At 45.6% G+C, this 17,669-nt stretch overlaps 1 protein-coding gene across 1 annotated transcript in view; it reads left to right on the forward strand.

The window, feature by feature from the left end:
- GANC (glucosidase alpha, neutral C) overlaps positions 1 to 17,669 on the forward strand; it is a 730,404-nt gene that overhangs the window by 239,757 nt on the left and 472,978 nt on the right. The window contains 2 exon segments of the mRNA XM_069638822.1: positions 5,030 to 5,157; positions 6,856 to 7,038. Of these exon segments, the coding sequence (XP_069494923.1) occupies positions 5,030 to 5,157; positions 6,856 to 7,038 (311 nt within the window).

Raw genomic sequence — 17,669 nt, forward strand, 5'->3', positions numbered from 1 at the left:
CTACTCCTGGCCGCTAGGGCATGTATTGCCATCAAATGGAAAGATGAACACACACCGAGTATGAGGGAATGGATCAATGTAGCCAAGAGCATTTATTTGATGGAAAGAATTATAGCAGGGATCCACAGAAGGCCGGGCTGACAGAAATGGAGTGGTACCCCTTCACTGCCAAATACTTGACATCAGGCACACTGACGGGGTGATGGGGAGGGATCTAACCGTGATTAGAACTGAAACGGTGTAATGCTGAAAAGTAGTGAAGCTATGGAGAAGGCCCGGCACTGCTCAGAGGGAGATTAAGGTATGTAGGGGAGAGGCGGGCTAAGAGTGCCGAAACATTAGAGATGCAACTGACTAGTGCTGGTAAACGGAACAAAGAAAGAGCACTCAGTACCAGGGGGTGGGGGTGAGGTGGGAGGGGTGGAAGGGAGGGAGGGCACGCAGGGGACAGTTGGGGTTTTCTTTTTTGTTACCAGTGGTTGTGATCTCATGTTCACATTTGTTTGAAACGGTAAAGTTGCAGTGTTGTAATGTTCACCTGCAAAACAAAATAAAAATTAAATGTGCAAAAAAAAAAGAGGGTTGCACTTCCCAGTAGTGCACAGCTCACCTGCAGCCCCATTATTAATCTAACATTTTCCCAAGTTAAAAACGTGGCTACATATGGTGCCTGTATAAAGTTGTGGTCTTTGCACCCCGGTGATGTGATCATTTTGAGTATTCTATTTATTCTGCATTTATAAGACATAATTCACTTGTACTAACAGATTTACGTGTCAGTGTTATGTGAGATGTACTGACCCATACACGGTGCAATATGTGCAGCCATTAAGGAACATAGGGCCTCATTACACGGATGGCGGAGAACCATGGTGCTATTAGCGCCATGGTTGATGCCGGTAAATTACCAGCCCCGCCTTGGCGGAAAGGGGAATTACCGCCCCATTCCAAGGTTGGTGGGGCGGTAATTCCCCCTTCCACCATTGCCCTTCCCCATTCCCATTTTTGCCCCATAGGGCTCAATGGGAATGGGGAAGGCGCTAATTACGGTACCGCAAATTGCGGTACCGTAATTAGCTCCCTGGGTCCCTTTGCGGGTTGGTTTTTAACGCCTGCAAAAAGCAGGCGTTAAATCCCCCAACCCGCAAAGGGACCTCGTAGTAAGGCGGTAAGGATTTACCGGTACCAGTATTTTACCGGTACCGGTAAATCCTTACCACCATCCGTGTAATGAGGCCCATAGTCTTTAAACAATAATGCTTTATTTTGCGGCAGCAAAGGCCGCCATTACAGCGTATGAATTCCCTGTGACCGACTGCACTGAATTATGGACTGATGAAGAAACACTTTTAGTAAACTAAATTATATTTCATTCCCCACTGTCTTCTGGAAGCACGAGCATGGCAGAAATTGTTGCCTAAACGTGAAAGGGTTGGTTCTAGGATCGAAGAAAGAGCCTGTGATCGCACTCTCCGTCTAAAGTTGCACTCCATTTCCCCTGTTTTCCACATTCATTTTAAACATCCCTTATTCCCAAAATCAAAGAGTCCGTAAAACAATTACAAAACCCTGATGCTTGCAAATTCCTTACCCGCACAAGGCAACCAGACATCTGTGTATTGCCCTGTCTTCACATCACAGAACTGTTTCACACAAGTATCTTGTGACAAAAGTGTGCATGCATTATTACCACACTGTTTTCATGTTAACAAATTAGACACATCACAGAGTAGCTAGAAAAATCAGGTTTATGTTGTGCAGACATTTACTGTGCAGTATGCACAGAATGAGGAGCTTTGGAATGCTAATAACCCCTTCCCAGGGAGCTGTGACTTGTCAGGGAAAGGGGCCATTAGCATTCTTCATTTCACACTTGTGTCGGCCCCAGTCCAGTAATAAAAGATAAGGCTTCAAAAAAACAAAACAGATGTCCTGGGGACTATGATGCCCAGCTATGAGTTCAGCATCGCAATATGTAAAAGCCCTTGATAGGTGCCAGCTGGCATATACAAAAAAGCAACCCTTTTATTTGTATTTCACAGAAGCAGGTCTCTGTTTTACACTTTTACACTTCAAAAAAGCACCCTTTTCCTTGTTTTCAGGTACGAGGATGCGTGCCACACAGCAATTTAAGTGTCACCACTGGGAGAAAGAGTTTCCTGTGTGCATGATTGCGTAAAGTAGGAAGCAGTGTATACCTGCAATATTTGTGCCCTGCACAACAAAATCATGAGCTGAAAGTTTTCCTCCACTCTAATATTCTCCTGTTTCCTTCTCTGGCACGTTTTGAAATCACACTCAATTCATCAGATACGTGTCACGTTATTAGATTGTGTTTCCGGGAAGCAAGTGCCTGGTGTTTGGTGGTTAATAATGCAGTGCTAATCAGATCAAGCGGGCAGTGAACAAGCTTATAAAGATGAGTATTTTATTAAGAGAAGGGTCAACGTGTTTTACATCCCTCGAGCCCACAACAGCCCTCCCTCTGGCAGGCGTTTTAGACTCCTAGATGGGTCATTCATATACTCAATCAACCAGGTCTGTACAAGTGAAATGTCCTTACACATCAAGTGCACCTGTGGCTGTCTATGTTTTAAAGAGTAGCTGCACAGTTGTTTTAAAATAAAATGGGAAACTGAAGTGGCACGGTGGACAATTGCAAAATAGCGCTTTTTTTCATTCCACTTGCCGCTTGTGAGAGTTTATATTTGGTAGTGGTGAAGTCATTATTCTATGTTCCTGTTTTAGTAACAGACGTTTCCTTTGACAACTAGACTGTTGTTGCTCATGGGGGCTCGCATACGTGTGTTTTTGATTTCTATAAAAACGACACTTGAGACGTGGTGGTAACTTTTCACTCTGACACGAGTGCACATTCAGTGAATTGCCCTTAATACAGAGGGTAAAATCTGAAAGATGCCCTGTTTGATGCAGCCGATGTGGTTATACTCTACCTGCAGCTTGTGGGCTAGTCTCTCCTCAGCACCTTGCATCGTTAAAGGCTCCTGCTCTCGGCTATGGCCTCAGCAGTGGTCGAAAGGCACAGCCCTTAAACATTGTGTCATTGGAAACCCACACAACAGAGTGCTACTGCCAGAGGAGGCTGGGATACAGCAAGGCTTTGTCTGGCACCGCAGTGACTGAAGGAGGATGGCGAAAAGAGTTGGGGTAGTTACGGGTAAGGAGTGGGGGCCAGGGCACGAAACTTAAACTGGCGACATAAAGAACTAGACCAACACCCACAAGTAAGTACATGGACATTTTCAGAGCCGTTTTGCAACAAAATGTATCTATAACAGTAAGTTGTTTATTTTGAATAAAAAATAAATAAAAATATATCACATAACTTAAAAGCAATAGTATATATTTTTGCTCAATCAAAAACAAGTAAAATAAACAACATTAACATATGACGGCTGCCATTTTGGAAGTAAAAATGGCTGCCAAATTCTGCACACAATACAAATGTAGGGAAAGAGGGCAAAAGTGGTGTGGTTTTGGGTGGGGATGGGTGGGAATGGGTGGAAAATCATACAGATTTGACTTAGAGATGGGTGTTAAATGGGTGGACACATAACTAAACAAAATGAAAAGCCTATGTATCCATCCTCATATTTCATCTCCATTGGAAAGCATTAGAGACCTTCATTCAAAGCCCCTATTTGAAACTCTTATTGTAAAGCTCTTATTTTAATGACAATAGTTTGGCTTAAAGGTAGCAGGTTCAGCACCACCTAATAGCCGAAACTAAAAACGATGCCATACTAAACTGGAGTTTTCAGAACACAATCTTCTCTCCCTGAGAGTGTCGAAGTCTTGGCTGGGAATGGGTCTTACATTTGTGTAAGAACTGGGAGGATGTATGGCACGTCGATTGGGGAGTCAGGTACCAGAAAAAGGGCCAGTATGTTTCAAATTTGAAATTGTGGGCATTCTCATGTTCCTATAATGCGCTTTGCTTTTATATAAATGACCAGGCTTGGGTCTATGAAGAGATATTATGTTGTGGACCTGGCATGGGGCAATGCCCCTTGGCCCTGCCTTCCCAAGGAGGAGAGGGTTCTCCCAGTAAATTCGTTCAATTTCCAGCACTGTTGAGATGTGTGGCGACATGTCTGTAGTGTCCTGTAGTGTCACATTCAAAAGGATACAAAGATAGAGGGGAAATCCCTGAGGAAATCAGTATCTGGAAAGAGCAGATGTTCTGGGCTCAGTTCACCAGTCTGCTCGCAGAGTGGGATTCCTTGATAAGAACACAGCACGTGCGTGCAGCGCAAACCTCAGTGTAGCGATGAAATGCAATTCCAGGAGCACCGTAGCTTGCGCATAGAGAGTGCGCATGAACAGTTAGCAATGATAGGATTTTTTGACAAGTAGTTTTTTTAGATATTACGCGGCATCCACAACAAAAGTCGCACCGACCGCCATGATGGAGATGCCTGATGCGAAGATGAGGAACTGGCTTTTTGTGCCCATGGACCTCAGGGGCTGGTGTGCGGGACAAATTAATTTATTAGAAGCAAAAGGGCCTTTGCACATACGTGTTAAATAAAGACAGGCATCCCCGCCTGGGGAGGAAATTAAACCCGTTGGGCCAGTCAATTAGCTGATTACTTTAAGGCCAGAGGTCCCAGGTACTGTTGGAGGAAAATACCTTGTTACAAAGTGGGTGCACCTTAAGTCCGGTGCTCAGCCTCTCTGACCTCTCCTGGTTTACTAGCCAGGTTTAGATGGGACTGTGGGTCTCCCTGGAGGATGAGACTCCAGTGGGACTCCTTCTCCAAGGTGACGATGGCTGCTGTGCTGCACTGCAGTGGTATTAATCTTCCCCGGGTCCTAGTGCCTTTAAGGAGCATGTGTTATATATAATAAATGTTTGGACTAACCGCTTTAAGATTATGTACATCAAATACTTCATAGGAATGGAAATCGATAGAGCTATACCAGATGCACATTTTAACTCCATCACTGTTGTCCAATCTCTTGTTACTCAACAGTGGCCACTCATAACACAATCTGCTTTTGACAGGTACCGCTACAAGTAGAAGTCTCTGGGATTCAGAACAATATGTTCAGGCTGAAAATCAATGAGGTCTCTCCATTGAAACCAAGATATGAGGTCCCTGATGTCCTAGTGGGAAACCCGGCCACCCAGAGGTAAGCTGAAGACACAGAGGATGCTCATTGTGGCAAGGCAGGTTGATTGCACAGCGCAATCAATGCAATACCAAATACTTAAAGATGTCCCACATTAAAGTGGTTCCAGGAAGTCTCTGAAATTGCAGTATTTTTGACATCGCTTGCAACATTGAAAGGGCTCTGTCAAGCTTGTGTGGCAATGTGCAATAGAAATTGTAAAGAAATGCACATAACACTTCAATGTGGGGCATCATATTTAATGTTTGAGAAAAGTGAATTGAATGTAATGGCCCTGATTATGAGTTTGGGGGCAATTCTGCTCTTTTAATGTTACTGGCCCTTGATCTGTTAGAATTGCCACCAGACCAAGAGCAGTGTTAGTCTACATTGTTGGAGTCCATAGGATTTTGACGGTTTTACCGCAAGCTGTAATTCTGCCGTGGTGAATCCTCCAATATTTGGAGGCAAAGTAGAGGAGTTACCTCCAACAATATGCTTGAGGTAACGCCTCCAAATAACCTCCAAAGTCAGAATTTAGCAATGCGATTAAGCTGGCGGTCATTCTGTTACCACCAAAGAAAGTGGCAGTAACAGAATTAGTACAAACAAAAATGCTGCAACACTGAGCTTGTTGTATTGTATTATCATTTGAACTGGAAACAATAATTATTCTTTTTCTAAAAACATAGGACCAGATTGCCAAAAAGTAGCACAAATGAAAGGAATGCAGAGAATGCACTCGTGTCATTTGCGTTTCTTTCAGAAACGCGCAGGTTACCTTATTCTCAAAGGAGACCTGCACATTCCAGAAGGGGTTGGACAGTGGTGCATAAATGTGCTGTCCTGCCCCCTTGTATACATTGGTGTCGGGAGCACACTGTGTAACAGGCTCCCAGCAACCACGTGGTTGCTGGCTGCGCCTTTCACACAAATAGGCATTTGATAGGCCAGTCTCTGTGAAATGCGCTGAAAAAAAACAGATGCTTGGGGGATGGAAATGCAAGTGTGACAGCCCCAACCGCAGCTGTCACACTTAGGGAAAAAATCATGACAGGGTCAGAATGATTTGCGCCTCCCCCTGCGCCTGTTCCCAACAGGCACAGCCCGATGATCCTCGTTTCTGCACACTTAAAAGTGCACCCCAATTGTAAAGTAGGAATGCGCTTTTCAATAATGCGCAAAGGGGTGAAAAAGGGCATCTGCAAGAGTGCTCCTAAAATGCTACCATTCAGAGGCCCTTTGAGAATAGGACCGCCCCCTTTATTTGGCGCAAGTGATGAGATGCACTAGCGCATCTCACCACTTGCACGAAAAAAGTTTTGCGAATGTGGTCCATAGTATTTTGTGATAGAATTTGAGTGCAACCAACTTGTGCAGTGGTGAATATCAGTCAGGAAGGTTGCATGGGAACATCCAAAAAGAATATAGGGATAATATTAACATCTGAATTACAGAAGGTTGAAGCTGTAGGAATCGTGGATACAATGCTATAGAAGAACACTAATTATTATTATTCGTTGTATAACTTACATTGCCATGTTGTGTTGTAAAGAAAATATAAAATGTTTCAATTGCATTGTTGTATTGTAATATGAAAGGATGAGAAGATATTCCACAACACCAATTTGCCTCATAAATAGTTAATCAGGACTTGGTATGCTTAAATGAAATACTTTCCCCATGATGTTCTCTAACACTGTTGATTTAATAACCCAGGCTAGCCAAAGTGCAGGATGACAGAAACTGTGTGGTTCTGGAATGTGACCAGGGGGATCGCAGGATCCAGATCACGGCAGATCCCTTCCAGATAGACGTGCTGTCCATGGGCGAGAATGTGCTGAGCATCAACACCGGTGGACTTCTCTACTATGAACATCTGCGGCCACCACCTGAAGAGAGGTAGATTTCCCCGCAGCGGCATTTGAAACACAGCCACGGCCATTCGCCCAGGGTGCCAGGACGAGCTTTGGGATTTGTTAGCAGCAGTGGCGTGTCCAGACTCCTTTGACGGGGTGGCCCGAGTGGGGCACTGACTTATGCAGGGGGGCATGAAGTACAAGCACACACACACACACACACATAATGATCATAGTTTAGGATAATGGGGTGGCACCTGGGGGCGGCCAATCAGATACCAAGGGTAGCCCGTGCCACCCCGGGCCACTCCCTGGACACTCCACTGGTTAGCAGCCATGAGGGTATTATTTGTGGATCCTTGTATATTTTAAAGGTTGACTTGGGACCGATGTAAGATTTGTTGGCTGCAACGCCACAGGAAGGCTTCAACCATATTTCAGAAAAAATGGGGTATGATATAAAGGCCAATTACACAGAATGTTTAAAAAGGAGGCAATAGCTATAATAGAACACGGGGAGGAAATTCTGTCCAACAGCACTTCTGTGCTTGCGTCTGTCCGAATGCAGGCTGCAAAGTAAGTGGAGACCTGCTCAATGGTGAGTTATAGGTCTCATATAACAAAGTAATGGAATTTAGGTTTAAAAGAAGCCTTGTTTTTTTTTGGTGTTGCAATTCAGTTTGCTGGCCACCGCATTCTCACAGGCTGCCCCTTATGTTAGACACGTAGGGGCTCATGTTCGGCATGGAGTAGCGTTAATGAAAGACGTAAACGCCTTGTGTAGGGCTTTTAGGTCTTGCTTTAACGTTGCTCCCTACTTTCATTCATTTGCATGGCGAGAGGAGGGGCGGAACATAACTTGCATTTCCGCCATCGCCTTCCTCTCTACCATACAAATGCTCCAGCATTTGCGCCGCCATGGATTTCCATGCAGGCACAAATGCTCGAGATCCCTATGGTGTCTGCCTCCTTTATGCACAATCATAAAGCAGGTGGACCCCGTAGGGATCCATTGTACACGCTCCCTGCCAGAGCGTGTACAATTATAATTAAGCCCTGCCAAACATGCTCGCATTTCCGGCAGGGTTTAATTGTATTTGTGAACACTGCTTACCATGCGAGCATGACAATGCAGGCAGGGTTTAATTGTATTTGTGAACACTGCTTACCATGCGAGCATGACATGTCAGGCAGGGTTTCATTGTATTTGTGAACACTGCTTACCATGAAAGCATGACATGTCAGGCAGGGTTTCATTGTATTTGTGAACACTGCTTACCATGAGAGCATGACATGTCAGGCAGGGTTTAATTGTATTTGTGAACACAGCTTAACATGCAAGTGTGGAAAGCAGAGTTCACAATTGAAATGAAACCCTGCCTGAAACTGGAGGAGAAAGACCCAGACGAGTAAAAGGAGTATGGTGCACAGAGGGCTGAAGAGAGGTGGAGTTGTAGTAGAGAATCGGGGACCCCAGCTATTGCACAAGAGCTGCCCAAAGGGGTGAAGCAGGTTGGAACGAGTGTAGAATGATGGAGCAAGAGAACAGTGAGGAGAGGTGGATAAGAAAAGAGAGAGGTAGAAGAAAGCGATAAGTAAGTGTTGGAAGAGTTGTTGAAAGAGGTGAAGTGGAGTGGTTATATATGATTTTACTGACCCAAAATTCAGAGTGGTACATTTCATCGCGACCAAGTCCACTGATTTTCTACCCTTATAACGCCATTAATATTTATTAAAGATTTTCAGTTTTTTTCGTTATTATGATCTTAGGTGAAATGTACCACTATGAATTTTATTTTTCGATAAATTGACTGGGTACCGATGTGGAGACTTGTCTGCAAGGCAAAGCAGGAAGTAGCAGAAAGAAGTAAGGAGAAGAAGTTGAGGAACATCAAAGAGGTGCAGGAGAAAGAGATTGAAAGGATTGAGAAAGAAGGAGTGGAATATTGCTAAGGTGGAGGAGGGAGACGTTGAAAGTCTTTGGCTGGATCCTGTAGAAACAAAACTTGAGGTGAGGTGCTGGAGGGGAGAGAAGACTTATTTTCTTTACTCCTAAAAATAATTTGATTGCCAATTTCAAACAGTAGGGAGTAAAATGCTACCACTCAAAATGCCTATCTGGGGCTCTGGTTACTGTCCTATTTCTTCTTCCCAGAACCGTTTTCTTTAAAGAAATCATATGTTTCGGTTGGATAATTCAGGCTCTTGAGGATTTAATTGCACATGAAGTTACTATGCTTTTCTAAAGGAAGCCATCATGATGTTATGAACAGCTGGCCTGCAGGTGAATTGCATTTCCGTTCCTACCACGTTCTTGTGATTCAATGAATTTCTGGTGTGTTCCGTGTTTACAAAAACTCTTATGTGCTATGCACAGTTAATCAATTATGTGGCTATCCAGATGTTTTGGACTAAAAATGTAATGTAGTGTCATAGTTTGGCAGCACGGTGGAACACAGAGCGATTCCTGAGGGTAGGGCCCAATGTGAGTGACCTCTGGTATTGTTTGAGGGGGATGTAGTGTCATTGCAGATGATTCTTGCAATAGCTGAGGGCGTGCAGTGTGAGTACAGTGAGAGATAGCAGAAGTGCTTTGCCTGCGGTGGATCTAGTGCAAATGGCCTTGGTGGCAGGGTGAGTGGGGCCCATATGACATCTCCGCAGGGAAGACTTGCTGAATCCTGGGTTCCTGGGTCCAGATTTGCTGCAGAGAAACTCTTTGCAGTGAACGGCCGATCCCTCACTGCCCTTTTCTGATTCAGTGGCAGTCCCGCCAGCCCCTGGATGCACCTCGCCACACTTCCCCCACCCAACTTCCCTTTCACAGATGCAGGAACATCCCTGCAACTCCCGTCGGTACCCACTCCTCCGCCCCCTCCACCCTATCCCTCTTGCCCCTACCCAGCTCCTTAAATTGTTGATCCGCCGTCGCCAAAACCTCCGGTTCAATACCATGATGCATGAATTTGCACATGCCCTGTTCTAGACAGGCCGCAGTTAGGGAATGGCGGCCTGTTAGGTACTTTTATTCCATTGAAGTGGGGGAGACCCATGAGTGCGGTGGATCCACTATGAGTACAGAGACGTCCAGGGTGAGGACTGTGGAGCACATTATCACAACATTCCAATTTCTTTCATTGCAATGGCAGTGCTGATTCATCACAGGATAACTAACAATATGTCATCACATAAACTTCACATATCAGTCATTAATTAAGTTAGTACCCTAAGAACATCTAACATATGAAGCCAAAAGTCTGAAAACATTGAGGGGACCCTAACTAAAATATAGGTTTCCATTCATTGCAAATTTCTCAATATTAATAACTTCTCAATTTCTAGAATATGTATACAAAACAAAAAGAAACAGACATAAAAATGTAATTGCTTAAAAGAAAGGAAAGGGTGCACTGAATTGAGGGTGTAAAGGAAGCCTTTTTGGGGGATTCAGTCTATCATGTCTTTTGTAGACAGTAATATAGGGTAATTGTTAGTATGACTAAACATAACACTGCATAATTAATAATATCATCTGGGGAGTATTCCTAGATGTTATTGAAGGGAGATACCTGATTGTTTTTCTTCAAGGGGACAGCGTGTCTACATTTGTGCATAGTCATTCCATTTGTACTGGTTTCCAGTAGATCAAAATCTATTTGTAGTTACATAGAAGCAAGCAAATAGTGTCATATACATGTGCAGTATAGTGTAATATATATGCTAGGAAATATGTAATCTCATGGAGGTCAACAACAGTCTCATAGAAGGCAGACATGTAGGCTTATATTTGCCATCATGGTTTCATAGAAGCCAGCGGTTTTAGCTTATAGAGGATAGAACTGAGCAGCATAGGCTCATATACATTAGCGTTATATGAGTGAGAAGCTGACAACGTATGCCCGTCCAAGCTAGAATCACGACTGTGGCGGTGGTCGCGCTATTACCGCCGGATTTAAGGGTCCGCCAAATCCGCCGGCGGTAAGAGCATGGAAATTCCCCATTGAGCCCAATGGGGAATGGGGCATTCCCGAATGGGCTCAATGGAGAATGGGGATTAACATTACCGCCGAACTCGTGATCCAGCGATATTATCGCCGGGGAGTTCGGCGGTAGGGCTGGTAACGCCCAAGTCGTGATGAGGCCCTAGGCACGTAGGAGTCAGCAACACAAACAGATGGATGCAACCCAGCAAGATAGTCTCTTAGAAGCCAGCTATACATCCTCACAGAAGCTTGCAACATTGGCTCATAGAAGTTAGCAAAATATATTTGTGGAGGTCAGCCCCACAGACTCTTGGAAGCCAGCAACATAGTCTCAAAGAAGCCAGCAAAAGAGGAACCTACAAGGCAGACACATTATCTAACTGTTCTATGTGGTTTGTGAGTGGACATTTAGTTTGATCTGTTGTGTAGTACAACCCTTTTTTTCCTTTTTTTTCTTTTAGAAATATTTTTATTGCATTTTCTTAAACAGAAACAGTGGGACTTTCAACATTGTCCCGTGGCCCTTCACTCCCTCTCCCCCCCGCCCCCAACCGGCTGTTAAGTGTTTGGGCCTCATTACGACCCAGGCGCTAATGGGTTAACGGTGCCGTAAAAGGCTGCGGCGCCGTTAACCTATTCGCGCCTAATTACGAGGTCCCTTTGCGGGACCCAACCTTAACGGCTGGTGTAGACCAGCCGTTAAAGTAGGGACCCGCAAAGGGACCTTGGTGCTAATTACGGTGCCGCAATTTGCGGCACCGTACTTAGCGCCTTCCCCATTCCCATTGAGCCCTATGGGGCAAAAATGGGAATGGGGAAGGGCCATGGAGGAAGGGGGAATTACCGCCCGCCAACTTTGGAATGGGGTGGTAATTCCCCCTTTCTCCTTGGCGGAGTCGGTAACTTACCCGCATGGACCATGGTGCTAATAGCACCATGGTCTTTCGCCAGGGTCGTAATGAGACCATTAGAGTTTTATCTCGTTATGCAGACATGTCCAATATTCGGATTTTATATGGGCACCACTGCAGCATATAGTCGCTTTGTAGGTATTCTAGCGCTACCCCCAGTCCGATAAAAAGTTTTGACGAGCCCCTTGAATGTTATATGTTATGCGCTCCATTGTTATGAATAGCCAGACTCTCTGCAGCCATTCTAGAGTGGATGGCAGTGATTTCTGTTTCCATTTTTGGGCTATTGCTAGCCAGGCGGCTCTTAGGAGTCCCATGAAATTCCTCTTTTGTATTTTTGTCATTGTCCTATCTCGGGGATCCCTCATGCCGCACATCCATACCTCTTCTTTTAGGTATTCTGCTCCCTTAAACATCTCTTGCATTTGGGCTTTTATCTCCGTCCAGAAGCCTTGCAGTTTTTGGGCAATCCCACCATATGTGTCTCCAGTTGCCCTCTGCGTCACAACTCCGCCAACATTTATTTTTAGTGTTATACATTCTGTGCAATCATTCTGGGGTGTAGTGCCATTGGATCATTATCTTTGTCCATGATTCTCTTGTCTGGATTTCCGTGTCCATTTGGGGATTATTTGCCAGACGTATGACCACTGTTCTCTCGTGATCTCTCTTCCCAGTGTCGTTTCCCATCCCTTCATATATAGCCATTTTGTCTCTTCTGACGGGGCGTTTATGAATTTGTACATTGTTGATACAAATTTGTTTTTCGCCTGGCTGTGTCATAATATATGACTCAAATGGGGTGAGATCTCTTGTTGCCGCCTGTATCATCCTTGGGGTGGATAGCCAATGGTGTAGTTGTTCGTATTTGAATCTGTCTTTTTTCGGTGAGGCCGAGAAGTTCACGGCATTCTGCGAACATTCTAATCTGTTGGTCTTCATACATGTCCCCCGCCTTTGTGCATTCCGCTTCTATCCATTTCTGGAATGCTCCTTTCTCTGTGTCCGGTTGGAATTCAGGGTTCTCGAACATCGGCATGAAGGGGGCCTGATCAATTGTCAGTGTTTCTTTTTTTGTTGCTCTGCTCCAAATTTCCAATATTGCGCTCATGATCTCGCTTCTCGCTTATGCGGACATTTGGGTGTCTGTGTTCTGCGCCAATCCACAACAGTTGCCACAGGCGATTCTTTGCCACAGCCGTGTCTTGTGCTTCCCATATCTTCTCGAGCTTGTTAGGGATCCATTCTTTCAAGACCCACATCTGGGCTGCCTCATAATATTTAGGGAAGTGTGGAAGTGCCATGCCTCCCATTGTTTTTGGCGCTGTAAGTACAGTATTGGAGAGTCTCTGGGTTTTGTTCTGCCAGATGTATTTGTTTATCTTTTTGGCTAGTGTTTTGAAAAACATGGGTGGTATTCTTGTGGGGAGTGCCTGGAAATAGTATGGTAGTCTAGGCAAGATCGTCATTTTTATGACTGTAATTCTGCCCCACCATGTAATTGAGAGTGGGTTCCATCTTTCCAGGTCTCTTCTTACCTTGTCTATGAGGTTCGGGTACTTCCCAGAGTATAGGCCTTTGATCGTATTGGTGAGCGTGACCCCCAAGTATTTTACCCCTCCTTCCACCACCCGCAGTTGCAGCTCTCCTGCTCGCCTATGGATCTCTTGTTTGGCTCCAGCCAGCACCATTACCTCTGACTTTTGCCTATTTATCTTTAGTCCGGAAATAGTTCCATAATCGTCTATTTGTTGTATGAGATGGGGTAGTGCTTCTGCCGGGTCCGCCAGGGCCATCATCATGTCGTCCGCATAGGCTGCTGTTTTATGGGCTATTCCTCCCATTGTTATGCCTTTGATATCGGGTGTGTTTCTATTTTTCGCCAGCAGCGGTTCCAGGAATTCTATTCTTATTGTGTCTGAGAGTTCCCCGTTCGCCGCGATTGTGGCTGAGAGTGAGTTGTAGTTGGCCCATATCATTTTAATGAATGTTATGCCCATGCCCATTTTCTCCAGAATACGAAACTGTATGGACCATTCCACTCGATCAAACACCTTTTCTGCATCTATCGCCAATAGGGCTGCCGGGATGTTTGTGATACCCACCTTCTCGATTAGATGGGCAATTCGTCTAATATTGTTGTGTGTTGTTCTGTTGGGGATGAATCCTGACTGATCCTAATGTATCAGTTTGGGGAGCAGCAGAGTAAGTCTGTTGGCTAATATTTTGGTAAACAATTTGGCATCTAGGTTTATTAGCGCTATGGGGCGATATGAGCTTGGATTCTCTGGGTTCTTCCCTTTCTTGTGGAAGACCAGAATTTTGCTTCATTCATAGAGCTTGTGATGTTGGGTGTGTCCTTGATGGTGTTGAAGAGATCTGCAAGGGCTGGAGTAAGGGTTCCCGCATAGGTTTTATAGAATGCCGCAGTATAGCCGTCCGGTCCCGGGGCTTTGTTTTTCGGTAGGTCTCTTATCACCTTTGTTACTTCCTCCGTCATGATTGGTTCGTCGAGTAGTGATTTCTCCTCTGGTGTTATACTTGGGAGTTTTATGTCTCTTAGGTATTTTGTCTGTTCCTCATCCTTTGGATTATCCGATGTATACAGTCTTTGGAAGTATTCTCTAAATATTTCTTTTATGTCTTCTGATTGTGTTCTCAACTGATTGGAATTGTCTCTCAGAGCCTTCACTGTTTGCCTTTGTTGCTTGCCTTTCAATTGTCTTGCCAGGAGTTTGTCCGCTTTATTTGCTTTCATTGCATACCAATGTTTCAGATGTAGCAGTTGGTTCTCTGCTCTTTTCGTTCGGATGGCTTCCAACTGTCCGTGGATATGTCTGTAGGCTCTCTTCAGTTTTAGGGTGTGATTGTTTGTCATTTCCTCTGTTATCTTCGCTTAGTTGTTTTCTAGTTCTTCCCATTTTCGGGATTGTCTGTCCTTCTGTACTTTTGAGTGTGATCATCTGCCCCTGCATTACCGCTTTGAAGGCTTCCCAAACTGCGGATTTCACCACTTCGGGCATGTTGTTTTGATCAAAATAGTCTGCTATGTGTTCTCTAATTGTCTCTCGCATGACGGGATCTTGTATGACTTCCTGTCGTAGTGTCCATCATCATAATCCTGATTGTTTGCGGAGGGCGGGGAGTGATATCCAGATGGGGGCGTGGTCTGATAGTGATATGGGGCCCATCTCTACATCTTGAATCTCCCCTAATAGGCTCACCGATGCCCACACGTAGTCGATGCTAGAGCTTGTGCCGTGTACGTGGGAGTGATATGTGAATCCCGGGGTTGAGCCTCTGATTTTCCGCCAGATGTCTTCTAGCGGCAGTTTTTGCATAGTGTTCTTTAGCGATTGTGTCGGGGTTCCCTGGTGTGAATGTTTGGGATTTGATCGATCTTTGGCTCCAGGCCATATTGAAATCTCCAGCCAATATCATCTCTTCTTGTGTGAAGTTTTCTAATTTATTCAGTGTATCCTTTATGAATCCGTCCTGGCCCATGTTTGGGGCATATACTGTTGCAAGTGTCAGTGGCCGGTTCTCGATCTCGATTTTTTCGCGAATAGGAAGCTTCCTTGCTTGTCTTCTAGCGTTTCTCGAATTTGCACATTGAGAGAGTCGGCAAATGCAATCAGAACCCCCTTTTTTTCCCCATCGTTTGCTTGAATTATCTGGTTATATCCTTTCAGGTGACGTTTCCCGTTTTCTTCTTTCTTTACATGTGTCTCCAGGGGCATTATTATGTCATACTTCTCCTTGTGTAGCTGGTGTTCTACTTTTTTCCTTTTGACTGGGGAGTTTAGTCCTCTGTTATGTGTTAGAATTTTTAGCCCCATCCTGTTGTGTGTATTTCTAAACTTTCGTGACTCTGTCTGGTTGGTTTACTGTGGTGACTTTGATGTGTGCCTGTGGTTTCCCCTTCCCCCTTTGTAACTGCTCCTTGACTTCCTCCCTTGTTCTTCCCCTCCCCCCATTGTGTTCCCCAACTTCCCCCATCTTCCCCCCATCACTTCCCCGAGGAGGGCTCTGGGCCCTATGATCGCTTGGGCGTAGTGCCCTTCGCCCCATGCCCTCTTGTACTCAGGAGTAACAATGGCGTGGGGAGTCCTAAAACCCACTTAAGGTTTCTTGGGATTCCTGGATGGTCCCAGCTCGCCGCCTCTGAGTGATTGCCGACGGTCGCATCTGTGTTTCTGTATTTTCTGCCAGGGTTCCTTGTGGTCTCCTTGCTCTTGCACTGTGATTGAGGCTAGCGTCCGTTATTTGTGTCGTGAGGCCTTGGGGTGTGCGCCTATATTTCGGGTTTGTTGTATTCCACCCTCTTGAAGCTCTTCTTCCTTGCATGGGTTCTCTGCCGCTGGCTTGGGTCCCATCCTTCTCTTGTAGATTCATGATCCGTTCTCCTTCCTCACACGTGGTGATCCTCTGCTGTTTTTCCTCCCAAGTGAATAGCAGGCCGAAGGGAAATGTCCATTTATATCGAATCTGTCTCGCCATCAGTTCTTTTGTTATTGGGGTCATCTCCCTGCGTTTCTGGAGGGTTGTCTGTGCCAGGTCTTGGTAGAGTTGTATATCTGTCCCATTCATCCTTATATGATCCAACGTTTGCGCTTTCCGCAGGATCTGTTCTTTTTGTGGGTTTTTTCATTGGATTTCTAGATCACGGTATAGTCTTGCCAGCCTCTCCTGTGCTTCCGTATATTGTTGCGTTTCGTCCTCTAAGTTCTGCGCCATTTTCTCCAGTATGTCTGTTCGTTCCTCCAGATTCCCTATGTCTACTTTCAGCTCCTGCACCGCCTGCTTCATTCCTCCCTTCATGTTCTCAAATAGGGTGTGCACGGAGTTCATGAATTGTTCCTGGAATTCTTTAAACCATTCCTTCATATCCTCTTTGGTAGTCATGCCTATGTTCTCTTCCTCCACTTGGTCTCTTTCCCCTTTCCCTTTTTGTGCTGTGTTCTTCGGGTTTGTCGGCGTGTTTGTCCCCCAGAGTTGTTCCAGATTTTGGTCTTGTTTCTGCTTGGTGGTCGTGGCCTGTGATTGCTTGCCCCTGGATTTGGACATGTGTGCTATCCCGGTCTGAACGTGGTCTGTGGGGTTTGATTATTACTCGAGTCTTCTTTTGCGACCATGTCTTTATTTTGAGGCGGGGGTGTCCACCCCCCTCCACCTGGTGTCCCCTCTGGGGGGTATGGCTCTGTCTTCGCCTTTCGTTCTTTGCCCCTGCTGGGTGTTTCCCGGGGGTTTGGAAAGGAGGGTTGTATTCCACTTGTTTCTTTGTCCCCTCTATTTGACCGTTTCTTATTTCTCTTTATCTGGCCTTTACAATGTCTGGCTCTAGTCGCTTGGCTTGTGGGGGCTGCAGATGCTTGCCCCTGCCCTTCTTCCCCCGATGTAAGCTTTATATGTGTGATCTTGTACTACCCTCTTTTCCACCACGAGGATCCTCCTTGACTTTTCTTTTACCCACTTCGGGGGGAGGGCAGGGTAGGGGGCCCCCACTGGTCCTCTGATATTCCGGGGAGTCCGGGGGGGGGGGCGGTTCTTCCTTTGCTTGTTTGAGTCACTCCGTGGTTACTCCGGGGAGGGGGCTTATCTGTTGTTTTATTTGTCCCTTTGTGGGCCCCTCCCGAGCCCCCTCCGCACCTTGCTGGCTTTCCTGATTTGGCTTCTCTCCAATGCCGCATGGAATCCCCAGCCGCTTCCTCCGTCCGGGTCCTGCGCGCTCTGTCCCTCTCCCTGATGGGTTGCTGTTGGGCCGTTCCGGGTCCGGTCGC

This window comes from Ambystoma mexicanum, chromosome 14 (genome assembly GCF_040938575.1).
Source record: "Ambystoma mexicanum isolate Mex_15411 chromosome 14, UKY_AmexF1_1, whole genome shotgun sequence".
Classification (NCBI taxonomy): Eukaryota; Metazoa; Chordata; class Amphibia; order Caudata; family Ambystomatidae; genus Ambystoma; species Ambystoma mexicanum.